This window comes from Dipodomys spectabilis, unplaced genomic scaffold, assembly GCF_019054845.1.
Source record: "Dipodomys spectabilis isolate Male_0828 unplaced genomic scaffold, ASM1905484v1 ptg000231l, whole genome shotgun sequence".
In the NCBI taxonomy this organism is placed as follows: domain Eukaryota; kingdom Metazoa; phylum Chordata; class Mammalia; order Rodentia; family Heteromyidae; genus Dipodomys; species Dipodomys spectabilis.
Window position 1 is genome coordinate 1,237,418 of NW_024870908.1, and position 26,448 is coordinate 1,263,865.

General features: G+C 50.2%; 2 protein-coding genes across 4 annotated transcripts in view; one reads left to right on the forward strand and one right to left on the reverse strand.

The window, feature by feature from the left end:
• Nucleotides 1–414: 414 nt before the first annotated feature.
• Bfar (bifunctional apoptosis regulator) overlaps nucleotides 415–26,448 on the reverse strand; it is a 36,757-nt gene continuing 10,723 nt past the window's right edge. Inside the window, exons 2-10 of one of the 3 annotated variants that reach the window (XR_006150453.1) lie at nucleotides 26,052–26,387; nucleotides 25,329–25,533; nucleotides 24,845–25,014; nucleotides 23,867–24,011; nucleotides 20,515–20,688; nucleotides 18,107–18,309; nucleotides 16,691–17,778; nucleotides 4,905–4,920; nucleotides 415–435 (exon numbers count right to left, since the gene is read on the reverse strand). Coding sequence is in view for 2 of the 3 variants with exons in the window: in XM_042698391.1 (XP_042554325.1) it covers nucleotides 17,586–17,778; nucleotides 18,107–18,309; nucleotides 20,515–20,688; nucleotides 23,867–24,011; nucleotides 24,845–25,014; nucleotides 25,329–25,533; nucleotides 26,052–26,314 (1,353 nt within the window). In the remaining variant the exon portion in view is untranslated. Of the gene's footprint in view, nucleotides 436–4,904; nucleotides 4,921–16,560; nucleotides 17,779–18,106; nucleotides 18,310–20,514; nucleotides 20,689–23,866; nucleotides 24,012–24,844; nucleotides 25,015–25,328; nucleotides 25,534–26,051; nucleotides 26,388–26,448 lie in introns of those variants that run through there. The other 2 variants (XM_042698392.1, XM_042698391.1) reach the window with 2 other exon arrangements.
• On the forward strand, nucleotides 2,980–14,142 carry LOC122123709 (group 10 secretory phospholipase A2-like). Its single transcript, XM_042698127.1, has 4 exons — nucleotides 2,980–3,077; nucleotides 5,435–5,575; nucleotides 7,382–7,488; nucleotides 13,961–14,142. Exons 1-4 carry the CDS (start codon nucleotides 2,980–2,982, stop codon nucleotides 14,101–14,103), a joined length of 489 nt encoding a protein of 162 aa, XP_042554061.1. The 3' UTR covers nucleotides 14,104–14,142.

The window sequence follows — 26,448 nt, forward strand, 5'->3', positions numbered from 1 at the left end:
TGGCTGCCTGCACACTGCTAGTGCTCTAATAAAGACTCCAAGATTAGACCTCTCCAATGTGGCTTCTCAGATAATTTACCTAACCACAATCATAGACATACTCAGGCCATCTGTTACATCCTTGAACCTTCTGGAGTTTGTCCAAAGCTGTATGGAACACACACACACACACAGAGCAGACACCTGAGTTGTCACTGAGCAGAGAATGAGAAATCCCACACTGCTAGTGAGAGATGTCATTGTAGTGATCCAAGCTCAGCTAAGAGCAGGGCTGGGTCTCGTTCCTTTTACTACTTTCATTGATCAAGATTTTTTTTTCCTTTTAACAATTGCAGTCAAAATGCAAATAATTTTTTTTTTACCATGATGACAGTTTTCATGTATTACAATGAGATAAATTTGAACATGTTCACACACACATGCACACACACACATCTGTACAAAACTTTTAAGGCATGCTTAGTTTTTTTGTTTGTTTTTAAATGAAAATCGGCCATAAGTTTTTTGGAATTCCAGTGACAAAATGGCAGAAGACATTTTTTGCCTACTGTATGATAGACCCACATGGTCAATGCAGGAAAAAAAGACCATACAAAACCGAATACAAGGCAAAACGTAAGATTTAGCCAACAACCAACAGACATTAACAGAATCTCCATGCTTAGATGAACATTGATAACAAGAACAGAAAACCTTTAGAATAATTTTGGCAAAAGGTCCCATCTTGTGACCTTTATCGCTTACTAGGTAAGTGTCAATCCTCAAGACCTGCAGAGAATTGAGGGAAGCAGGATTTTCCTCAGAGGTCCTAGAGCCACCTCGTAGAGGAGTCTTACCTTAAGGGATACATTAAAAAACCAGACTTTCAAGGGAGTAGACTGAGGCAAGAGAAAAGGAATGGGTTTGTGTGCAAGTCTTGAAGGCAAAAATGATGAGTATGCTATCTAACTAGTCCCGTGCTTGGAGCAGACAAGTTTTCACTTAAGAGAATCCAGACCAGCTGCAGAGAGGAGGAATAAAGGGTGTGGGAAAGACTTGGGCTTATGGAACCTCTGGTTCAGGACAGCTAGCCTTTAAGAGGGAACCTAGAGGTCTGGAGGTCATCAGAAAGGGGGGTGGAGGGAGGGAGAGAGGGAGAGGAGGGAGGAGGGAGATGGCAATTGCTACAAGGTAAGGAAAGATCCTGTTTCAGAGGAAATAGTTGGAAGGCTTATGGTGAAGGACTTACTGAGCAAGGCAGGCGAGTGGGGGAGGGTGGGCCTCTGGAGTAGAGGTCAGAGGACTTGGTGGACAGAACAGGACGAGCAGACATGATAGTGAGGCCAGAATTCAGTAGACAATCGAGTCCGTTTTCTTTGACTGTCAATCAGTCAGCCCGAGAGTCGAGAGTCTCCATATTAGACTGCAGGCAAGCCAATGGGATGTCTCTGGGGGACAATCTGGAAAATTTGGTAGGACTACAGAGTCACCTGAGCCCTACCCCTTCGGGCATCCTTGAGGCTTTGGGAAGGCAAATGGATGGATCCCAATAATTAGGAGAGGTCATCCCCAAAAGTCCTAATTAAAGGGTGTGTGTGTGTCGGGGGTAGGGGGTCAGCAAAGTGTGAGAGACTCCTGGAGTCTCTGGGGACCCCACAGACAAGAAGTGGGGATTCCTAAAGTCCCCGGGGCTGGGTCAGGAGGCCTCCACCACAAACCACAGCTGGTTACCTTGTGCTGAACGCTTTTAGATGGAGGGTGGAGTTGGTCAAATGGTGAAGAGCCTTCTGTCTGGAGGAGAGAGAATAGGGGGAGAGATAAGGCCTTTTCTGGGTTTACACAAAGAGCCAATAATACCTCAAGCCATGCTGGATGGCCGACATGGTCGGCTTAAGGAGACCAAGGCCTGGAGGTGGTTTCAAGTGGCTGTTTAGCCCAAAGCATGCTGGGAGGGCTCTGCACTCCCAGTGAAGAATGGCAAAGGGACTGGATTTTGGAGTGAGCTTGCATAGAGTTTAACAAGGACACAGAGTATCAAAAATGGGCTATGGTCTCCTGGGGACCCAGGACGGTGTGTCCTTGGCCCAGCCCAGAGTGGCATGCTCTACCTGGGGTGAGGGGCTAGGGTCTCCTGGGGTCCAAGGGCCATGTGACCTTGACCAGGCCTGGCTTGGAATAACCTGCCTGCGGACAAGCATGTGGTCAAGCCTGTTCATGCGCACCTGGTGTCTTGCTCAACCTGGAGGAATAAGGCAGGAATCATCCCTTTATATTTCATTTTTAAATATATATAAAAAAATTGGGTCAAGAGAGGAGAGGCAAGTCCTTCCTGAGCCACAGCGCCACTTCCAGCCTTTTTCTGTGGATGTGGTATACTGAGGAATCGAACCCAGGGCTTCATGCATGCTAGGCAAGCGCTCTGCCACTAAGCCACCTTCCCAGCCCACCACTCACGTTTTAAAAACCAGAATTCTTATGCCAAAAAAAAAAAAAGTTTGGCTGCCTCAGTTTCCCCCGCTCTGGTGGTGGTGGTAGTGTGAGGAGGTTGTAGCAAGTTGCATGGAGAAGTGGTCTAATTTTCAACTCTGAAGAAGACATTAGCCCTGCCTCTCCTCCCTTCCGGTCTCCTGTCCTGTGGCTGCCCAGGTAAGCATCGGTGTGGAGGGAATGGCAAAGTGTGTGTGTGTGTGGGGGGGGGGTATCTGTGGATTATAGAAACACAGCCCCTTGATCTTTGGCATCCCAGGGTCTGACTCCCCTCCTCTTGGTCCCCGGGGCGGGGGGTGGGAGATGGGGGGGTATTAGGTAGTGACCAGGATGGAGAGAGGTGGCAGAGGTCACCGATGGCCGCAAGGCCCAGGTGCGGGCAGTGCCGGGCTCCGCCCAGGTCCTGGGAAGGTGCGGCCTGCGGTGGGGCGGGGCAAGGCGGGGCTGGAGGTGGGGTCCACCTTACCTTGCTGCCCGCCAGCCAGCCAGCCAGCCGCACTGTCCCACACCTGGATGGGCCGGCCACCGCCCCGCAGCCCTCCACCACCATCACCAATGCTGCTGCTGCTGCTCCCGCCGCTGCTGCTGTTGCTGGGCCCCGGCCTGGGTGAGTGAGCCCTCCCCCCCTCCCGCCACCTCCACCCCAACCCCCTTCCTCAGGTGCTGCCACAGACCCAGGGGCCCTGACCCCCCACTTCTCCCCGGGCTTCCCTGCTCTGCACCCACCCAAGGGATTTATAACCAGCTCCGTCCTGCCCCCTGCACATGCCACCCATTCTCAGGGACCCCCATCACGAACTGGGGAGCCCCAGGGAGGGAGCCCCTCACTCCCATTCCACCCCTGGCCCTGGCTGCTGCCTTGCCCATGTGGATCTGTGGCATCTAAGGCTGGGGAGCAGGACACTACCATGGGCTGGGTTTCGGGGGGGGCACCTTCTCACCAGCCCTCACTGAGTAACCCCATATTCTGGGGGTGCATGCCCTCAGCCCCCACCAACCTGGCATGTGGGGACACAGAGCTGGCCCCCACCTTACCTGCAAGCAGGTGCATAGATTCAGACACAGGCTCCCAGAGACGCCCTATGGGGGGGCAGGCGCACCCCGGTGAGACCCCCAGGTTCAGCCTCATGGCTGACAGACATTGGAGTGTGCACACACAGACCTGGCTCTCCGAGAGGAGGCCGGCCGCGGGCAGACAGGGCAAACAGACCCCGGCCTGACCTGCCCCTCCTATATTGGCGCAGAGGGAGTGTTTTCTTTGGTTCCAAACCCAGTGCCAGGGACAGGGGGTGTGGCTCAAGAGGCAGAGTACTTGCTTGCCTAGCACCTCTGAGGCTCTGAGTTCAAAGCCCTGCACTTACTAGTCCAGTCCTGGTGGCTCCTGCTTGTCACCCCAGCAACTGGGGGGAGGCTGAGATTTGAGGATCACAGTTTGAAGCCAGCCTGGGCAGGAAAGTCCATGAGATTCTTATCTGTAGTTAACCAGCGAAAAGCTAGAAGTGGAAGGTGTGACTCGGGTGGTAAGGGACCGTTCCTGAGAGAAAAGAGAAAACAATCACCACCACCACAACAGAAGGAATTGAAAATGCGAGCTGCTGCTCTGGTCTGAGATGCCGGGGAGTGTTAGGTCAGGGACAGGAGTGAACTTTGCAGACAGCCCCAGGGAGGGTGCTGGGGGATGGGTGCTTGGTGCTTGGTGGATTCAGAGGTTTCTGCTTGGAAACTCACCCAGGGCATCCGGAGCTGCCCAAGTCAGAGATCTGCTCTGAAAGCACCCCCGTGCCCCTAGGCCAGAGGGTCACCCTCCAGAAGTGGGCAGCAGGACAGAATGTCCAGGTCCCTGGGCTACCTGGGAGACAAGGCAGATACTGCAGGGAGGTGGTTGGTCCTGAGCAGGGCAGGGGGAGCAGGGGCAGGGGGCAAGCACTTTCAGCAGAGTCAGCTTGTAGTGGGTGTGACTGGAAGGGTGGCTGGGCGCTGGTGAGGGCTGGGGGCCTGGCTTCCCTCAGACCTTGTGTGCAAAGGGGACTCTGAGTTTTATTCAAAGCCCATGAAGGTTTGAAGCCGGCATGTTAGTTGCTTGGGAGTGAGAATCAGTCATCCAGACAGGAACGGGGCTAATTTTTTCCCCCTAGTCCTGGGGTTTGACTCAGGACCTGGGCGCTGTCCCTGAGCTGCTTTTGCTCAAGGCTAGCACTCTACCCCTTGAGCCACAGCACTACTTCCAGGTTTCTCTGTGTACGTGGTACTGAGGAATTGAACCTGGGGCTTCATGCATGCTAGGCAAGCACTCTACCATTAAGCCACCTTCCCAGCCCGCTAAACTCATTTTTACATTTTCTTCTTCTTTTACATATTTCTAGTCCTTTGCACCATTATGCTGCTCTTTCTACTAAGAAAATGTGTGCGTGCGTGCGTGTGTGCGCACGCACGCGCACACACACACACACACACCTGTCTTCAAATTTGCTCTGGATTCCTTCAAAAAAAAAAATCATTGTAGGCCAGGCATGGTGGTGCACTCCTGTAATCCCAGCACTCAGGAGACAGAAGCAGGAGGATCTCAAGTTCTAGGCCAGCCTGGACTACACAGTGAGACCCTGTCCCACCATCTCCCACCCTCTAAAAAAACATAGAGATGAAAGCATATTCTTTTTGTTGTTGTGGTTGGTTGTGGGGCTTGAACCCAGCGCCTTGGTGTGGTCCCTGAGTTCTTTCACTCAAGGCTAGCACTCTACCACTTTGAACCACAGCACCACTTCTGGTTTCTGAGTGGTTCATTGGAGATAAGAGTCTCACACTTTCCTGCCTGGGCTGGCTTTGAACCGCGATCCTCAGAACTCAGCCCCCTGAGAAGCTAGAATGACAGGCGTGAGCCACTGGTGCTGGGCATTATTGCCCTTCTTTAGGACTAGAAAAGTCCTGACCTGCAGCCTCTGACCCTTGTTCCCCATCCAGCATCCGGGAGGTCACATGTGTACCGCCGGGGGATCCTGGAACTGGCGGGAACTGTGAGGTGCACCGGCAACCGACCACCTATAGCCTACCTGAACTACGGCTGCTTTTGTGGCCTCGGAGGACATGGCCAACCCCGAGACGCCATTGACTGGTGCGTGAGTATAGGCTTGCACCGGGCTAGGAGTAGTGAGGGGCCAGGAGGATGGGCCCCACACTGAAGTTGGGGTTTGGTGGGGGGAAGATGCCAGCGCCTCTCATTACAAGGCCCTGGCTGGCTTGCCAGTGAAGACAAATCTTATTTATGGATGTCGCCAGTCCTGGGGCTTGAACTCAGGGCCTGAGCACTGTCCCTGAGCTTCTTCTTGCTCAAGGCTAACACTCTACCACTTGAGCCACAGCGCCACTTCCGGCTTTTTCTCTGTACGTGGTACTGAGGAATCGAACCCAGGGCTTCATGCATGCTAGGCAAGCGCTCTACCACTGAGCCACCTTCCCAGCCTCTGAAGACAAATCTTGATGCCAGCTGCTTCTCACCCTGGCCAGGCAGGGGCTGATGGCACTGGCTGAAAGAAAGTGATAGAAAGGTCTGGGAAGGTAGCTCAGTGGTAGAGTGCTTGCCTTGCATGCATGAGGCCCTGGGTTCGATTCCTCAGCACCACATAAGCAGAAAAAGCCAGAAGTGGTGCTGTGGTTCAAGTAGTAGAGCGCTAGCCTTGAGCTGAAGAGCTGAGGGACAGTGCCCAGGCCCAGAGTTCAAGCCCCATGACCCACAAAAAAAAAAAGAAAGTGATATAAAGATAACCAGATTTCCTATGTGCCCTGGGAACTCCCTGGCCCATTTTACAACGGGCCTCCTTTCATAGGTGAAGAAACTGAGGCACAGAGCCATCAAATGACTTGTCTGGGGCTGTGCAGAATGTCAGGTGTGGGAGGTGGAACTGGAACTCAGGCTTTCTGGCTGGATTTGCACTCTGGGCTCTGCACTCTGCCTACCGGGCAGGAGGAAAGCCACTCTGCACAAAGCCATCCCTTCCCAATGGCTTTTGAGGCTCAGACCCCCCTGTGTGGATGAAGCCCCCTGGCTTGGGTCTGTGGGGTCCAGACACTCACCCACCTCCACACGGCTCAGAGGGCCTGGCCCAGAGTGTTCATGGATACAGAATACACAAATGAATGAATGAGTGACTGAATGAATGAGTGGAGGGACCAATGTGAACAGGAAGTATTTACTGAGCTTTACGGGCCCTGGGCTGACAGTAGGGACAGTAATCAACAGGACAGACCTGCTTTGACAAGAGGGTGTGACAGGAGATTGTCATAACCTGAGGACATAGCAGGTGGCCCAGGAGACATCTTGAGTGGAGGATGCTGTGGGGGCTGACTGAAGGGACCAGAGTGGCTTGTGGTTGCTGTAGACATAGGGTACAGAGTGGGCACAGACCCTTTGGGGCAGAGAAGAGGCCAGGGTGGCCGAGTTCAACATGCATAGAGCAAAGCAGGCACACAGAGTAGAGACTGTGCGGGGCACAAAGGGACTCAGACAGGTTCTCGTCCAGAACCGGGTCAATCAGGGATGAAACTGTCCACCAATCACTGTCCACTGGCTCCTAGGAACTCTCCATTCACCTAGCCAGATGGCCAGAGCTGGCTGCAGGTGGCTCACGCCTGTAATCCCAGCGACTCAAGAGGCTGATATCTGCGTGTGGGGGGATCACAGTTCAAAGCCAGCCCAGGCAGGAAAGGTGTGTGAGACTCTGATCTCCAATTAACCATCAAAAGCCAGAAGCGGGCTTACGTGGTAGAGCACTAGCTTTGAGCAAAAAAAAAAAAAAAAAAAGCTCAGGGACAGTACCTAGGCCCTGAGTTCAAGCCCCAGGGCCGGCCCAAGAGAGAGAGATGGCTTGAGAGACCCCTGCCTTCTCCCAGCAGCCTTTCTGTCCCACCTCTCCCTCCCCAGGTGCTGTCATAAGCATGACTGCTGCTATTCTCGAGCTGAGCAAGCCAGCTGCAGCCCCAAGATAGGACGCTACTCCTGGGAATGCGTCAACCAGACCATCCAGTGTGGTGAGCATGGAATGGCCTAACAATGCACTCCTCTTCCCACTCAGTGTGGAACAGCACACAGGTTTCTCTAATCTGAGCCATTTCTACATCGGACACTTAGAAATACATACACTTCCAATGAAACTCATTTCTTAAGGTGTCTGGCGGGGCGGGGTGGGGGGATGGAGGGAAAATACAGAAATGATGCCAGATATAAACAATCTAGAAGGCAGCAGGGTATGGTAGTGCTTGTTTCAATCCCAGGCTACTCAGGTGGCTGAGGTAGGCAGATCAGGCTGTCCAAGGCCAGCCTGGGCAAAAGACTTTATCAAAGCCCCCTTCTCCCCCTCCAAAAGAAACACACCTAAAAGCTTAAGGGCTGGAGGTGTGGCTTAAGTGACAGAGCATCTGCCTAGTAAGGGCAAGGACCTGAGTTCAAATCCCAGTGTTGTAAGTAACCTTCTTCTCAGGAGGTTGAGATCCAAGGGTTGGAAAGTTCAAAGCCAGCTCAGAGAGACAAATCCCAGAGGCTTTTATCTCCAGGTGACCAGGAAAGAGTCAGAAGTGGGGGCATGGTTAAGGGGTAGAGCGCCAGCCATGACAGAAAAAAACAAGCAGGAGTCTGAGGACTTGAGTTCAAGCCCTACTATGGGCAAAACAAAAGAACAGAAGGAAGGAAAACAGAAGGAAGGAAGGAAGGGAGGAAGGGAGGGAGGGAGGGAGGGAGGGAGAGAGGAAGGGAGAGCGGAAGGAAGGAAGGAAGGAAGGAAGGAAGGAAGGAAGGAAGGAAGGAAGGAAGGAAGGAAGGAAGGAAGGAAGGAAGGAAAGGTGGGTGGCAGGGAATTTACATAGTGGTACCAGTCGACTTTCTAGGTAGCAGTGATATAGAGAGCTCAGAGTAAAGGCACACACCTGTAATCTCAGCATTTGTGGGTGGGTGGGGAGCTAAAGTAGGCTACACTATGTTAAAATAAATAAATAACTAGATACGTAGATAAAATAAAACTTTAAAGAAGATCAAAGCTGAGCATTGATAGCTCATGCTTGTCATCCTAGCTACTCAGGAGGCTGAGATCTGAGGATCATAGTTCAAAGCCAGCCCAGGCAGAAAAGTCCATGAGACGAATCAACCACCAGAAAGCCAGGAGTGGAGCTGTGGCTCAAAATGGTAGAGCACTAGCCTTGAGCAGAATTGCTCAGAGACAGTGCTCTGGTCCTGATTTCAAGCCCCATGACCACCACCACCACCACCACCAACAACAACAAAAAGAATTTCATGATCTTTCCTGCCCTGGCTGGCTTTGAACCGCACTCCTCAGATCTCAACTTCCTGAGTAGCTAGGATTACAGGTGTGAACCACAGCACCTCACAATTATATATATGTTTAGGGTTAATGAAGCCCCAGCCAGCATCCCCTTATCCAGTCTCCTGTTTTAGAATTGGGAAACTGAGGCCCAGGGGAAGAGATGACATGCCCTTAATCCACCCTTCTCCAGGATGGGCAAAGAGGAGGTGAGAGGAAGCTTGGTGAGGAGTTCTCAAGCTCTTCTCTCTCCCTTCCGTTTGCACATCCTGCTGGCTAGAAGCCCCCCTTTGAGATGTTTACAAGATGTTTGTTGATCTGTTTGCTGCTGCTGTGTGTAGAGCTATCCAGCCCCAACCGAAGGAGAAGAACCAAAGTCTCTATTATGCATTTTTGGACTAAAAATATTCTCTTATTCTGTTTGGAGATATTCTGAATATAGTTGTTTATTTAATTACGGGTCTGGCTCATTTTCCATTTATGGGCCTGACAAATATATGAAAAGTTTTCAAGCCTGTCATAATATTTGCTAGCAGGATTTAATTTTAAGGTGAACCCATAGGAGCTATTTTTCCTTTTGCTGAGTGTGTGTGACAGGGTCTCACCATGTAGCCCAGGGTGCCCTCACTCACTGGATCCTCCTGCCTCGGCCTCCAAAGTGTGGGACTCACAGACAAGTTTCTTTGTGTGTGTGTGTGCTGGTCCTACAGATTGAACTCAGGGCCTGGACTCTGTCCTTGAGCTTTTTTTTGCCCAAAGCTAGCGCTCTACCACTTGAACCACAGCTCCACTTCTGGCTTTTTTTGGCAATTCATTGGACATAAGAGCATCAGGGGCTTTCCTGCTGACTGGTTTTTGAACTGTGATCCTTTGGATCTCAGTCTCCTAAGTAGCTGGGATTACAGGCGTGAGCCCCAATACCCCATAGCCTCTTACCTCTTATCAGCCAAGTGGGAATACTGTAACACGCTTGTTGTGTTTGTATGAATGTTGGCTATAATGTGGAGCCTGGGTTTATTCTCAGCAGTGTTACTGAGAATCCTATCAGGGCCAGGCTCCATGTAATGTTTTGAGCAAAATCAGAGCAGCAAGGTCTTACAGTCTAGAAAGAGGAGACAGGAGAAGGAGGTAACAATGCTCAATAGGAAATGTACTCATTACCTTACTCATGTAACTGTAACCCCTCTGTATAGTATCTTTACAACAAAAAAATTGTAATTAAAAAAAGAAAGGAGACAGGCAGGTAGGAGGCAGAGCTCAGTGTTAAAGTCCCTAACACGCAAGGAGAGAAGCTGGCCCTGTAAAGAAGTAGTGGGGCCACAATCAGTACAGATGTCCTGGCGTAGGAATGAATGCTCTCAGTTACACAGGTGACAGTCCATGGACTTTTGGCTCCATTGTTTCTGGGCTTGATGTGAGGGAGAGCATGATGGGAGAAGGGCAAGGTGGTACAGAGCTGTCTTCATGGTGGCCAGGAAACAGAGAGGGGGTGGGGAGGAGGGAGAGTCCCTCTGAGTATACACCTAGTGTGCCACTTTCTCCTACTGGGCCCCACCTCTAACAGGTTCCACCACCTCCCAATATTGCTGTAGATTACGAATCCATCATCAGCGGATGAATCCATCATTGAACGCAGAGCCCTTATGGTTCAATTGCTTCTCAGGGATTGGACCCATTAATCCTTCAATGCAGGAGTCTTTCTGGGCAAATGACAATACAGTGTCTGCAACAGAGTCCTTGTGAGTGAGAACAGGTGACAAGGTTGGATAGAAGTGGGGGTCCAGGTAGCTTTCTAAGACGTAGCCAGGGAGCCAAGGAGTCATCTATCCACCCACCCCATCCATCCATCCATCCATCCATCCATCCATCCATCCATCCATCCATCCATCATCCATCTATCCATCCATCCATCCACCCACCCACCCATCCATCCATCCATCCATCTACCCATCCACCCATCCATCCATCCATCCATCATCCATCTATCCATCCATCCATCCACCCACCCATCCATCCATCCATCCATCCATCCATCCATCCACCCATCCACCCATCCATCCATCCATCCATCCATCCACCCATCCATCCACCCATCCATCCATCCATCCATCCACCCATCCATCCATCCATCCATCCATCCATCCATCCATCCATCATCCATCTATCCATCCATCCATCCATCCATCCATCCATCCATCCATCCACCCATCCATCCATCCATCCATCCATCCATCCATCCACCCATTCATCCACCCATCCATCCATCCATCCACCCATCCATCCATCCATCCATCCATCCATCCATCCATCCATCCACCCATCCATCCATCCATCCATCCATCCATCCACCCATCCATCCACCTATCCATCCATCCATCCATCCACCCATCCATCCATCTATCCATCCATCCATCCATCTATCCATCCACCCATCCATCCATCCTTGGTCCATCTATCATTGGTCCATCAATCCACCCATTGTCATCAATCATCAATCCACCCATAAATCCATGCATCTTTATTAAAAATCATTATTTATTGTTATTATAAAGGTGATGTAAGGAAGTATTACAATTACATGAGTCAGGTAATGAGTACATTTCCTTTGTACAGTGTCTTCCCTTCCCTCACTCTCTCCCAGTCCCCCCCCCCCGTCTCCACCCACTAGTTGTATTGTCCATATGTCTTTTTAAAAGTTATGTTTAAAAATTATATAAGTAGTTTTACAAAGAGGTGGCCATTCAACGAATCAGTTTACACATACAATGCATCTTGATCAGTATCACCCTTTTCGTCATTCCATCCATCATCCATCGTATTACCCTTCCTCCTTTCTTTCCTTTCTGCTTTCTTTTCATCCTTCCTTTCCTCCTTGCATCCATCTATAGAAGGATGTTCTCTCTCTCTCTCTTTTTCCAGTTATGGGGCTTGAACGGTGGGCCTGGGCATTGTCTTCAGCTCAAGGCGAGTGCTCTGCCTCTTGAGTAGCTAGGCTTACAGGCATGAGCCACAGTGCCTGCTGGATGTTCTTTCTTATTTAACCATAGTATGTGTTCTTTGTGAGAAAAAAAAAAGTCAAGCATTTCAGAAACAGTCTAATATAGACAGTTACACTCCATCCACCAGAATTAACTAGTGTCTAAGTTTGGTGTCTTCATTTATGTGTGTGTATGTGTAAATCTACACACATATTTAGATCATTACATACAATTTTCTTTTTCACTTAACCTTGTGTCTTAGACAACTTGGAACAAAGGGGCCGACCTCATTCTCTCAAAGCTTGACCTTCTTTTCCTCTCTTCTCCTTTCCTTTCCTTTCCTCTTTTGAGTGGACAGCCAGGAAGCCATCAGGGCAGCTAGACATTATATAGATCAGGCTGGCCTCCCACTTGCTATGTATCCCAGCTGAGCCTTGACAATCCTCCTAAATCAGCCTTCCAAATGCTGAGATTGCAGGCATGTACTACCACAACCCAGCTATGGCAGGGCTGTCCAGCCTTGACCCTGTCAGCATTATGGGCCACATAATTCTCTAGTGGGGGCTTCCCTGTTGCACCCTGAGATGTTTGTAGCATCTCTGTATTTTACCCACTAGATGGCAGTGGCAACTCCACCCTGCTACCCCACCACCCAACAACCTCACCATGGTGCTAACAACCAAAAATGTGACATTGTGTCCTAGTTGATGCTGACTGTGGTCCATAATGCAAATGTACTTTATTTTGACCTGTCCCCAGTATTTGTATGTTTTTGTTTGTTTTGTTTTCTGGTGAGATGCTTTGTCACTGTGACGGGAAGCCTGACGTCAACAACTTACCAGGCAGAAAGGTTTTATTTCGGTTCATGATTTCATGAACTGAGGGTCCAGCCATGGTTGCCTTGGCTCCGTTTTGGGCCTGAGGTCGGGCTCAATATCAGGTGGGAGGTGGGAGCTTGTGGAGAAGGAGTAGGAGGCTGCTTCCCTCATGGCAGCCAGGAAGTAGAGTGAGGAAAGGGCAGGAAGTCCCCTTTAAAGACACACCCTCCCCCATGACATGCTCCCTCCCCCTGCACCCCTCCTTCTAAAGTTTCCAGAACCTGCCAAAATAGCACTGCCAGCTGGGGATGAAGCAATTGCCCATGAGCCTGAGGGGGACATTTTCTATCCTACCTCCTAACCTCCTGCCCTGCTCCCCTCCACAGGCCCCTCATGAAGATGGGCCCTCACAGTCCATCTCCCAGGTGCCCCAAATCTTAGCCATTCTAACATTGTTCAGAAATCTAAATTCAAAGTCTCTTCAGAGACTCAAAACCATTAGCTTGAAAGGAAGTTTAAGATATCTCAAAGCACGATGGTGTAGAGCACACAATCCTATTCCAAAGGGAGGAGTAACAGAATAGCAGAGAAGGATTGAATCAGAAAGAACATCATGTAGGGACCAAAGGGAGGAAGGAAGGAAGGAAGGAAGGAAGGAAGGAAGGAAGGAAGGAAGCAAGGAAGGGAGAGAGGGAGGGAGGGAGGGAGGGAGGGAGGGAGGCGGGCGGGCGGGCAAATAGGAGTCTTGTGCATGGTAGGCAAGCGCATACCCAGCACTGATCCTGTGTTAATTGAGGTCTTGGGCTAAAAGTTTAGATGAGGTGGCAGCACAAGGAGCTGTAAAGCAGGCATTTCAAACCCAGTCCCTCATGGTTGCCAGGCGCCTTGTATCTTATCTAAGTGGATCACCAAATGGAACCACGTAATATTGTCTCAGAAGAGAAGCCAGAAACTTGTGTGGACTTTGGACTTTTTATTGGAAACATCAAGTCCCTATTGTTTTATTTTCTGCCAGTCCTGAGGCTCGAACTCAGCAGGGCCTGGCTGCTGTCCTTTAGCTTTTTTTGCTCAAGGCTGGCACTCTACCACTTGAGCCACAGCTCTACTTCTACCTTTTGGTGGTTGGAGTTAAGCCTCACAGACTTTTGTAGACTGGCTTCAAACTGTGAGCCTCAGATCTCAGCCTTCTGAATAGCTAGGATTGCAGGCATGAGCCACAGTGCTGGGCTTCAAGTACAGATTCCCATGAGCAGATGCAGAGGGACAAGGTAAACACGGTGCCACATTAGCCTAATTTATAACCTGACCTGCCTTCAGCTTTACCATCTTCCCTGGTGTCTGCCCTGGGTCTCTGCAGGTCCCTGTCTTACCTCAGTTTCCTCACTTCTTCCAGGATCAACAGAAAACAAGTGCCAAGAACTAATGTGCAAGTGTGATGCGGAGTTTGCTCACTGCTTGGCGGGGACTAAGTACCACCTAAAATACCTCTTCTATCCTCAGTTCTTGTGTGAGGCAAACTCGCCCCCATGTGACTGAGCATTGGGACCTGTCTAGTCTGCTGCACGAGGAAATAAAGCTGCTTTTCACTACCGAACAATGGCATCCAGTTTTCTGCAGAAGGCAACTGAGGCCAAGTGATAAAGCTGCAAGCCTGCGGTTGCGCGTGCGCTCTTTCTCTCTCTCCATCCTGGAACTCAAGGCTCAGCTTGTTTATTTACTGATTGATGAAGGTCAAAAGCCCTAGGTGTATTTTATAAGACCACAACTGGGTTGGGTTTGGTATCAAGTTTTATTTCTTTCCTTTGTGTGTGTGTGTGTGTGTGTACGTACTGGGACTTGAATTCAGGGCCGCTTGAACTCTAGCTGGACTTTTTGAGCTCAAGGCTAACACTCTACCACTCCAATCATATCTCCACTTCTGGTTTTTTGTTGGTTAATTGGAGATAAGAGTCTCTTTCTGCCCAGGCTTGCTTCCAATCAGAATTCTCAGGTATCTCCTGTGTTGCTGGGACTACAGGCATGAGCCACCAGTACTGACCTGCTATCAGTTTTGAGGTCTAATTCACTGGAAGGCTTTCTATTCCAACTGTGAGCTGATGGCTGGAGGTTACATGTGAGTAGCCATCTTACCACGTGGTGGTAGACCACACTGGAAGCAAGGAGTCTTAAGGATGAACTAACTAGCTGGGAGTTGGAGATGCGGCTCAGAGGTAGAGAGCTTGACTGCAGAGCCTGGGGTTGCATCTCCAGCACTGCAAAAATGTCAGATGATCACATAATACACCACCCTTGTTACATTCAAGTGAAGCAATTGTTACCTTAATGGAGCCTTTCCCCTTCCACTGCTTGTAACAGTTAAAATTTATTTCTTGGCATCCAGGTACGGTAGTGAATGCCTATAGTCCCAGTTACTGGGGGGACTGAAGGGTGGCTTTAATGCAGGAGTTTGATGCCAACATGGTAATATAGCAAGACCTATCTATAAAGAGAAAAAGAAAAGTCTGGGGCTGAGGGTAAAGCTCCATGAAGAGCCGGGCGCCGGTGGCTCACGCCTGTAATCCCAGCTACTCAGGAGGCTGAGATCTGAGGATCGCGGTCCAAAGCCAGCCAGGGCAGGAAAGTCCATGAGACTCATCTCCAATAAACCACTAGAAAACTGGAAGTGGTGCTGTGGCTCAAGCAGTAGAGCGCTCACCTTGAGCTGAAGAGCTGAGGGACAGCACCCAGGCCCAGAGTTCAAGCCCCACAACCAACAAAACAAAACATGAAGAGTTCAGTGCTCACCACCCCCATCTCCCACAGCAAAAAGAAAAAAAAAAAAAAAAAGGAAAATACAGAGCAATATATAAAGCAGGAAAAAAAAAAAATCCCTAAACCACTATAATTCCACAATCCTGAATTATCCTGGTTAGCATTTGATTTTTCTAGTTTCTTAAAGTGCAGTCAAAGCTAGGCTTGGTAGCATACACCTCTAATCCTAGCACTGAGGAGGCTGAGGCAGGAGGATCAAGAGTTGTAGTAGCCAGCCTGGGCTATAGTTCAAGTTTGGAAAACAGCCTGGACTACAGTAGGGCAGTCTCAAAAAAAAAAGGGAAAAAAGCAAAAGTATATACAGTTGAGACTATGCTGTATAATGCTCATAAGGTTATTTTTTTTCTGTCATGAAAAAACAATCTGGTGGGTGGGAGGACTGGGCCAGGCAGAAGGCACCAGCCTGGAAGGAAGCCTTGAGTTCAGCAAACAAAAAAAGCAACGGAAACTTCCTCTTGAAGAGTTCTATGATTTAATGGCAGAGCACCTGCCTACCAAGAGTCTGGGTTCCATCCTTAGCCCTCAGAAACACAGACCCGCCGCCCCCCCCCAAGAGTTAAATGGTATCATGTTATAGGTCACAGACTTGGACATGAGAGCTGGTTCCTGTTTTTGTCCATTGTTTGGATAAGGATGCTTGTAAATAATTTCTCCCAACTCCCCCAACCCCATGTTTTTTTTGTTTTCAATTATGCTGGATTTGGAGAAATGACATTTTCAGTGGGTATTTTCTGTAGACTCCTTTGGCGCCCCTAAGCCTGCCTTGATAAGGACTGGGGCTGCCCTTGAACCGCCCTGTGGAGGCGCCCAGACCGGAGCTCGTGCCCAGCTGTTTGCTCTGGGCAAGTCTCCTTTGTGGGCGTCACCTGTGTGGGAGGGAGGCAAGGTGTGGGCAGCTGGTGGAGCGGGGCTGATGGGCACCCAGTCATCTTGTGGTCAGTCTGCACCGTGGCCAGCTACCACCTCTTGTGGGAAGGGAAGAGTAACCACCCCAGGGCCTAGGCCAGACTCGCACAAACACTGCCCAGGCCCAGGGAGCCTTTCCTGTCTCTGGCAGGATTTTTCTATTGAGGCCACCTCTGGGTGGGGGCTGCACCTGGAGACTTGAGGCTGGCTTGCAGAGTTTATCATGTAACTCAGAAATTTCTATTTCCTAAACAGCTGCTCTTCACCGTACAGAGGTTTTATCTGTATAAAAAAAAATCTTTATTTTTATTTCAAGTATTTCCTTCAAACTTTCAGAAGCGAAGTTGGAGTGAAATGTTCACTCCAAGATAGTAAGGGTTAAAGAAAGGCTCCTGGAGGCGTGCACACACACTTTGGATACAAGTTTGTCTTTGAAGCCAACCTTGATGAGCTCATAGTTCATTTACCTGCTGTTTGCACAGTGGAAGAAATGGGAGGTCCCCCTGCCAGGCCCCCCCTCCCCAAGTCACAATTACAGCAATTAGGCCTGCTGTTTATGCAGAATGGGACAATAAAGACTACGCATTATACAGTGTGAGGTCAACTTAGAAAATGTTTTCTTGAACAAAGACTACCTTGGGTATATTTTACAGGTCAAATTCTTAAGAACAAAACAAAGCCCAAGCAATACTTGGAAGGAGCCTGCATCAGCTCAGCCTGAAATGCCTGACACCCCAGTAGGTGCCCCCCAACAGAAAGGGAGCAAACTTCCAATGATTACAGAAAACAGCTACCACTCTTCATCTGAGTTCCTTAGCGGTGCGCAACCGACCGATTTCTGGGTTTTCCTATTTTGATATCTGGCCTATGGCAAAATCTTATCCTCGCTTTCCTACACTTGGCTCACAGGTGGGCCTTACCTAGAGCCTGGCCGGAGGCTCTGGGCACCTCTGTCCTCACGGAGTTTGGGGGGAAGGGGGGAGGTACTGCTGATGGCCCGCGGTGTCCCTTGAAGACCCTGAGTCCTCCAGCCATCATGGCAGGCTCCCCCCAGACCCCGAGAGGAAGGAGCTGGTGGGAGGGGCTGCTCTCCTGTCACCTCCATGGTCCTTGGGCACTGGGACATCGGTCTCTGCTGCCCCTGTGCCACAGGCTGAGGGAGAGGACCTGGTTGAAGCCTTCGATCAGCAGCAGCACCTTGCTTTTACCAGGAAGTAGAAGCAGGAAGTTCGCTCCCTCCGCCCTTGTGGGCACAGGTGTCGGGTCGGGAAGATCGCCTCCACGCCCCGCCACAACGCCAGTCACAACACTTGGGTTTCCAGCCGCCGCACTTCCTTGACCACAAGATCGATGTTAATGATCGGATTGAAATACAGGGCCCAGTAAAACAAACAGTTGCACACGAACTGTGGGATGAGGGGCCAGAACATAGCCACGAACAGCCCCTGCGTGGACACCTTCCAAAAATGGCTCCACATCCTCTGAGGTACTGTCCTGCAAAGACAAGAGCTGGTCAGGGCGGGGTGGGCCACGGCAGGGCTCTGACCCTGGCCTTTTCCCTGGCCTCGCAGGGTCTTTTGCTCCCAGCCCACGGGTGCTTCCCCAGGGGGCTTGGGTACTTGCTGGAAGTGTTATGGGGAAAGAAGGGCTTGGGGCAGCCCGGTTCCAGTGGCCCCTAGCTATGATCCTAGCTAGTCAGGAGGATCACGGTTTGAGCCTGGGCCAAAAAGGAGCGAGACCCCATCTCAACTACACACCTTCCTCCCCCTTCCCGCCTAGCCACTGTTACCAGCGCTGCACTGCGCTATAAAACGGCTCTTACTTCAATTCACTTCTTGACCAGATCCTCCAGAAGGAGAACAGTTCCAGAACGGAGAGGAGCATGGCGTTGACGATGAGGAACCGCGAGGTCCAGTAGTGGACCTCCAGCCAGTCCCAGGCGAACTCGGCCATCAGCTGGTACGGCAGGAAGGAGTACTTGACGAGGAACTCCCTCCACTGCTTCCAGGTAGGCTCCCTCAGGTCCTTCCGGGGGTCACACAAAATGAGGCCGTTAGCCAGCACGCAAGCTTGGCGTGTGCTGAGCATGTGCACGTGCATGTGCGCGTGCGCGCGGACACGGACGGACACACACACACACACACACACACACACACACACACACACACACACACACACACACACACGGACCTAATTGTCTAAAAAGAACTTAGTCGACTTTGGTATGTACCATAATATTCAGTGGGGCAGTCAGCAAAGTTGGAGCTGGGAGGTTTGTTACATGATTATGGAAACCTAGAAGTAACGTCAAAATGAGCCTGGTGTGAAAAATGGGGTTGAGATGAATTTACACAAGCCAGTGTGTAAATTCCTGTCCCCATGCGGATGTAAGCACACTCTTTTGTTGTTGTTGTTTTGCCAGACCTGGGGCTCGAACTTGGGGCCTTGGCACTGTCCCTGAGCCTTTCTGTGCTCAAGGCTAGTGCTCTACCACTTGAGCCACAGCACTATTTCCAGCTTTTTCTATGTATGTGGTACTAAGGAATCGAACCCAGGGCTTCATGCATGCTAGGCAAGCATTTTACCACTGAGCCACCTTCCCAGCCCATCAGAGCACTCTTGAAATCCAACATCTTCTTACCAGTCGCAGAATGAGGACAGACATGGGGGAATTAAATGTATCATGGATCTGGATCAGTAATTTAATGTGTGTGTGTTGCGCATGCATGTTTCCATAGAAATAGACCAGGCTCTAAAACAAACAGCATTTCTCTCTCTCTCTCTCTCTCTCTCTCCCCCTCTCTTTCCCTCCCTCCCTCCCTCCCTCTCTTTCTCTCTTTTTTGTGCCAGTCCAGGGGGGCTTGAACTCTGGGCCTGGGTGCAGTCCCTGAGCTTCTTTGGCTCAAGGCTAGCATTTTACTACTTGAATCACAGCGCCACTTCTGGCTTTTTCTGTGTACAGAAAAAGGAATAAAGCCAGTGCTTCATGCTTGCGCAGCAACACTTTACCACTAAGCCACATTCCCAGTGCCAAAGAGCCTTACTCTCAAGTGATCGAATAGATATGAAAAAAATCACCCCCGGTAAAATAGGGTCCCCTATTTGAGTCTCTGTTCCACTTCTGGCTTTTTTGTGTTGTGGTTAATTGGAGATGAGAGTCTCACGGGCTTTCCAGACCAGGCTGGCTTTGAATGATGATCCTTAGATCTGAGCCTCCTGAGTAGCCAGGATTATAGGTGTGAACCACCGGTGCCTAGCAGCTCTAAAATAATCTGAGGGGAAGGCTAACAAACAAGTGGCTAGGGTGGGGCACCACACACAACTCTGGAGTCAGGTGATATGACAGCATTGGTGACTGGGGCCATGGCTCATTGACGGGGGAGGCCTTTGGGATGGACCCTGCCCACAGCATTTAATCTCAGCATTAGCCCGTCTCACTCTGGCTGGTCTCCAGGGAGCACATGACCCTAGGGCTCAGTGGAGCAAACAACCACTCTTTGGGAGCCATTATTAAACTAAATATGGTCAGGACCTTCACCAGCTTCCTTTATACTAATAGCAACCATTTCTTTAAAAAATTAAATCCAGGGCTAGGAAGGTGGCTCAGTGGTAGAGCGCTTGCCTTGCATGCATGAGGCCCTGGGTTCAATTCCTCAGCACCACATAAGCAAAAAGAAAAAAGCCGGAAGTGGCGCTGTGGCTCAAGTGGTAGAGCGCTAGCCTTGAGCTGAAGAGCTGAGGGACAGCGCCCAGGCCCAGAGTTCAGGTCCCACGACCAGACCCAAATAAATAAATAAATAAATCCTTCAAGTCTAGAGGGCCGACTCTGGTCTCTAGAAGTGGGATGATTTGCTTCTTTTCCTTTCTCTCCCTCTCTTTCCCTCTCCCTCCCTCCCTTCCTCCCTTCCTTCCTCCCTCCCTCCCTCCCTCCCTCCCTTCCTCCCTCCCTCTCTCTCTCTCTCTCTCTCTCTCTCTCCCCTTCCTTCCTTGTTTTTGTCCTGGGGCTTAAACTCAGAGCCTGGGCTCTGTTCCCTGAGCTCTTTTGCTTAAGGCTAGTGCTCTACCACGTTGAGCCATAGCACCACTTCTGGTTTTCTGGTGGTTCATTAGAGATAAGTCTCACAGGGACTTTTCTGCCTGGGCTGGATCTGAACTGTGATTCTCTGATCTCAGCCTCCTGAGTAGCTAGGAAGGCTGGCTGGTTCTGTTTGCGCTGCCCGGCCTACCTACCAGAAGCTTGCTGAGAAGGTCCTCCCCAGAGCTGTCTTCTTGCAGAGGGCAGATGGTGTGGATGAAGGGCAGGAAGGTATCTGTGTAGTCAAACAGGTACAGGTACAGCAGGCCAAGTCGCGGGGAGCTCTTGAGGGCGTAGAGCAGGAACAGGGACCGGCCGGGGTTCACTGCCTGCAGCGACAAGGCAGGCACAGGGCAGTCATGGTGGCTGATCGCACCTGAACACCTTCTCCAACAACAAATAAGTAGCAAGAAGAGGCAGGAAACCCACCAGGGCTGGGGATGTGGCTTAGTGGTAGAATGCCTGTTTAGCAAGTGTGAGGCCCTGAGTTCAAGCCCCAGCATATCAGTACTAACGTAAATATTGTAACTTTATGATATAGCTTTCTTGTTACTTGGGAGTATCAAGAAAGTGTATATGAAGATGCTCAAGGTCACCCGTCCTTAGAGAAATGCACATCACCAAGTGTGTGTGGGAAATGCTGGAAGGCAGGCTTTTTGCTAAAGGGCAGGAAGAAACTTGGGAGTGACAGATGTGTTCGCCATCTTGGTTGTGGCAATGGCTTCTCCCCTATGTACATATGTACAGCTTTGTTCAAGACCAACATGGGCTACACAGCAAGACCCTACCTTAAAAAACAAAACAAGGGTTGGGAAGGTGGCTCAGTGGTAGAGTGCTCGCCTTGTATGCATAAGGCCCTGGGTTTGATTCCTTAGCACCACATAAGCAGAAAAAGCTGGAAGTGGTGCTGTGGCTCAAGTGTAGAGCACTAGCTTTGAGCTGAAGAGCTGAGGAACAGTGCCCAAGTCCAGAGTTCAAGCCCCATGACTGACAAAAAATAAAAAATAAAAACAAAACAAAAAAAATAAACCTTGAACATTTTATTTTTTTTGTGTGTGTGTATGTGCTTGTTGGTCTTGGGGCCTGAACTCAGGGCCTGGCATTGTTCCTGAGTTTTTTGCTCAAGGATAGCACTTGAGGCACAGTCCCATTTTTGCCTTGTTGGTGGTTCATTGGAGATAAGAGTCTCACGGGCTTTCCTACCTGGGCTGGTTTTGAACCCTGATCCTCACCTCTCACCCTCCTGAGTAGCTGGGATTACAAGCGTGAGCCATTGTTGCCCAGCAAACTTAAATATCTTTGACACACAAGAAGGAAACCCATTGGAGACTAATAAGGTGATATCAAATGTAGCAGGTATGTACTTTATTATTATTCTGGGGTGCTTGGGGATGGAGCCTAGGGTCCTGCACATATTAGACAGTTGCAATCATCCCTCTGAGCTACAGCCCCAGTCCCATAAAAGCTTTTCACATTCCTTCAAGAAAAATAAGATGTATACATCTGCTTACGTACTGCAAGCTGGTGGAAAGCCACGAACCATGCCATCACTAAGATGTGGTTTGTGCCCCAGTGGGGTGGCGCGGCTATCACTGAGGAACCCAGGTCCTGAAATAAAGCCTGACTGAGATCAGCTAGACTGTGGCGGGCACCAGGGAGGAGGCGGAGCAGCCCCGTTACACCCCATCAGCTCTGCTGTCAGCAGGCTCCGGTGGAAGCCAAGCGATCAGGTCCTGCCAGCCCCATCAGACAGGGAGGAAAAGCACTGTGAGAAAGGCAGCAAGGGAGAGGCCTTTCCCGGCACTCAGAAGGATGGCACAGGCCACTGGGAGTGGGGAATGTTTCAGCTAACTGCCAAACACCCACCCCCCAGGGCGGGGCTGGGCAGTGTGGAGAAGGACTGAGTGTAAGATCCTTCTCCATGATAGGATCAGAATTAAATTCCCATTTGCTCTGGTTAATACTGAGACAACTTAAGTACTCCCTTCCCTTCCCCCTCCTCTCTAGTCCTAGGACTTGAACTCAGGGCCTAGGCACTGTCTCTGAGCTTCTTTTTTGCTCAAGCCTAGTACTCTACCACTTGAGCCACAGCACCACTTCCAGCTTGTTCTGTTTATGTGGTACTGAGGAATTGAGCCCAGGGCTTCATGCATGCTAGGCAAGCACTCTACCACTAAGACACATTCCCAGCCCATTCTCTTTTTAAAGGTAGGGTTTTGTTATGTAGCCTAGATTGGCCTAGAACTTTTTTTTTTTTTTTTTTTTGGGTCTGGTCGTGGGGCCTGAACTCTGGGCCTGGGCGCTGTCCCTCAGCTCTTCAGCTCAAGGCTTGCGCTCTACCACTTGAGCCACAGTACCACTTCCGGCTTTTTTCTTTTTGCTTATGTGGTACTGAGGAATCAAACCCAGGGCCTCATGCATGCAAGGCAAGCGCTCTACTGCTGAGCCACCTTCCCAGCCCCTAGAACTTTTGATCCTTCTGCTCTGCTTCCTGAGTGCTGGGACTACAAGCTTGCACCATTATACTTTTAAAGTATTCCCAATCGAGGGTCACTGCTGGATGAGAGATTTGAAAATGATCTACCAGATATTAAAAGCCATAGTGGGTCTACATATAGGAGCCACAGAAAGTTCAGCATTTGATCAGATTCTATCAAACCAATAACTTGTGACAAAAGAGAAGTAGAGATTAAAACAAACAGTGATACAAAACACATAAACATACAAACTTTCTGTTTCAGAAACTCTAGATCTTTATCCTGAGTGCCTGGATGACATGTGCACCTCCACAGCTAACTCTGATAGTGAAAACGGTGCCCATCAATGGGGAAATGCACACAGGGCCCCTACATATGTGAAGGATTATTACAAAAGAGCCCCAGAGGTGAAGCTTCCAGCAGGGCAAGCTCGGCTCACGCCTCTTACCCTAAGGTTAGAGCAGGTCGTTGTAGGAGCACAGGGGTGCCCAGCACCCAGTGCAGCACAGTGGGCCCTGGAGAGGGAGAGCTATTGGGGTGGGGGCAAGGGCTTTAATCAGGCTAGGGGCTTTTCCTTTTTTTTTTTTTTTTGCCAGTCCTAGGGCTTGAACTCAGGACCTGGGCACTGTCCCAGAGCTTTTTGTGCTCAAAGCTAGCACTCTACCACTTGAGCCACAGAACCACTTCCTGGGGGCTTTCTTTTCTTCTGCTAAGCAAAGAGCATGCAGGTGATTGCTATCATTCTCTATATTCTTTTCTTGTATGTGTGCTAGTCCTGGAGCTTGAATTCAGGGCCTGGGTGCTGTCCTTAAGCTCAAGGCTGGTGCTCTCCCGCTTGAGCCACAGCTCCACTTCCTATTTGTCTGGTAGTTAATTGGAAATAAGAGTTTCTTGGACTTTCCTGCCTAGGCTGGCTTTGAACTGAGAGCCACAGATCTCAGCCTCCTGAGTAGCTGGAATCACAGGCTCACACCTGTAACGTAGTACCCAGCTACATTACACACTCCATTTTTGAAAAGGAAGAACTCACCTTATATTCCCAGAGGTTCTGGGGGGGCTTCACGCCGAGGGCTTTCACCCGCTCTAGCTCCGTGAGGATGACTCTTCTATGGCTGCTGTTTTCTATGGTGTAAGGTGCTTGGGAAAATTCTTCCTCTGTCAAAGTTAAAAGCAATCTGTGGAGAGGTGAAGGGATATTTTTTTGAGATCGGGTACTGACTGGAAGCATCTTTTCCACACTGAGATCCATTTCCCCGGAGTAGGCACTGTAGGGGTAAGGTGAGATCTAAGCACATGGCTATCCGCAATCCCTCTATCAATGGCAGCTGAGCTATTGGATAGCTCTGCAGAGTAGTGGCATATGACACTTTGTAACCATGGCCCAAAGCACACCAGGGCATTCTGTTCCTAAGCCGTTCATCTCTCAGTGACAGACTCTGATTCTCACATATTCTTCTATTTTACAAGTGTGGGCATAGAGCCAAGCAATAGTGAAAAGTCCAGGAGACTCCATCCCCAATTAACAAGGAAAAAGCTGGGCTGGAGATGTGGCTCAAGCGGTAGAACACCAGCCCTGAGCATGCATGCCGAGCAAGCAAATGCCCTGGGTTCAAATCTCACTACAGGAAGAGAAAGAGGAGGGAAGGAAACACAGAGTTAACCAATGACCCAGCCATTCTACTCTAATAAAAGAGCACTGAAAATAGAAGCCTATCAAAAACTGTACTCTGAGATCAGCAGAGCATTATTTACAATAGCAAAGGAACGGAGCTGATCGAGACAGAGCAGATCTGGCTGGTCTCTATAATGCCATGAGGACAAATGAAGCACTGACAGGTGCTCCAGCATGGCTGAAACCAGACCCAGAGACCATGTGGTGCAGGCCTCGCCTTTTTTGAGAGAGAGGAAGGGGAGAGCCAAGGGTTCTCTGCCAGGGCTGCTCACAGCAGGGTGACAAGTTTTTCCCACAGGTAAGAAGCATCTTTCTGGGTTGTGTGTTTCTCCTCACCTTCCATTTACTCTTTCAGATAGAAACCTGTCTCTGTAGAGGGAGGCCCACGGGCCCAGCTGCTCCAGCCACAGGACAACCTCTTCCGCCGTCCACTTGGCCACGGCCTTGTGGACCAGAAGGTCATGTTCGGACTCTCTGCTGCTCCAGTGGTACACCAGCAGGACTACCTGGAAGATGGACAGGGACCTCAGGACGTGAGGGTGGGTTGGGGTGGAAAGAGGGCCAATGGCGTCCCTGACCCCATCCACAAGGCTTGGAAAAAACGCCTGGATTTCTGTAGCACTGCAGTAGTGGGCTCAGAAGATTCTATCTCAAGCAGATGTGTCTCCTCCCTGTTCCCCCCCCACCCCATGCTGGGGCCAAGATGGCGCCCAAATCATGCAGAGCACAGGATGGAGCAGGACAGAGCTAACATCTCTGGGTGGTGATTATTTTCCCTGGTCAGCACGCCTGTTGATCTCAATGTGCACGAGTTACTTACGGCCACACCAGTTAATGCGGTGAGCACCCCGGAGAAGAAGCCCCCTCCTCTCTGCTGGTTCATGCGGCCTGTGTTGGGAGCCGAAGGCAGCTGGTCATTCCCGAGCCTCTGAAAAGCCGCGAGACTTTGGATGATGTCACTGTTGTGCTGGATGTCTTCACGCCTCATCCTAATGGCATCTGGAAACAGCTTCTCAATGGCATCCCTATGGGGAAGGCAGGAAAGCAAGATCAGTCAGACTGTCTGCCGGACTAAGTAGAATGTGCCCAGGTCCAAATAATCCAACGTCAGCATGAGTAACAGGCAGGTTGGAAAAGAACATTTGCCAGGGCTTTGCTTTATGGGAAAAGCAAATCATTAGTAACTTATATACATGTGCTCAGGTAAAGTGACAGCTAAATGATTTAGAATACAATAATTTTCGTTTTTTCTTTTAGTGCTGGTCCTGTGGCCTGGGTGCCGTCCCTGAGCTTCTTTTGCAGTGAGCCACAGCTTCACTTCTGGCTTTTTTTTTTTTGGTTAGTTTAGTGGAGATAAGAGTCTCATAGACTTTCCTAGCTGGCTTTGAACTGTGATCCTCAGATCTTGGCCTCCTGAGTAACTAGGATCACTCTGTTCCTTCACATAGAATGAAGACCAAGGATGGCAGTCCCTTGGGAGGGCAAGTGGCCTCAGTGCCCACTCCCACCCCCACACGGGCACTCCCAGCATGCCCAGCATTACCTGAGGAGAATGTTGACTTTGGGGTAGCCTTCCCACTTTTCTCTGCATTCCGGACACTCTGTTTTCTTTGAGGACACCCACCATAAAGCCAGGCAGTGGCGGCAGAAGCTGTGCCCACAGTTCAGGGTGGTGGGGTTCACCAGGATGTCGTAGCAGCAGTGGCAGGAAAACTCACTGACCGAGATCTGTGGGCGGGGGCTGTGGGTAGCAGCATCCCTCTCCGGGCCTGTCCTGAGCCCATCCGTTTCCTCGGCCTCCTCCATCGCTTAGCAAGTTCCAGGACCCCGAGACATAGAAAATTCCAGACTCAGGAAACTCCGTCAAGCATCAGACCATCTAGGGGAAAAAAGGATCAATGAAATAGGATAAATAGATGTTGGCTCTCCTGGCTATTCAG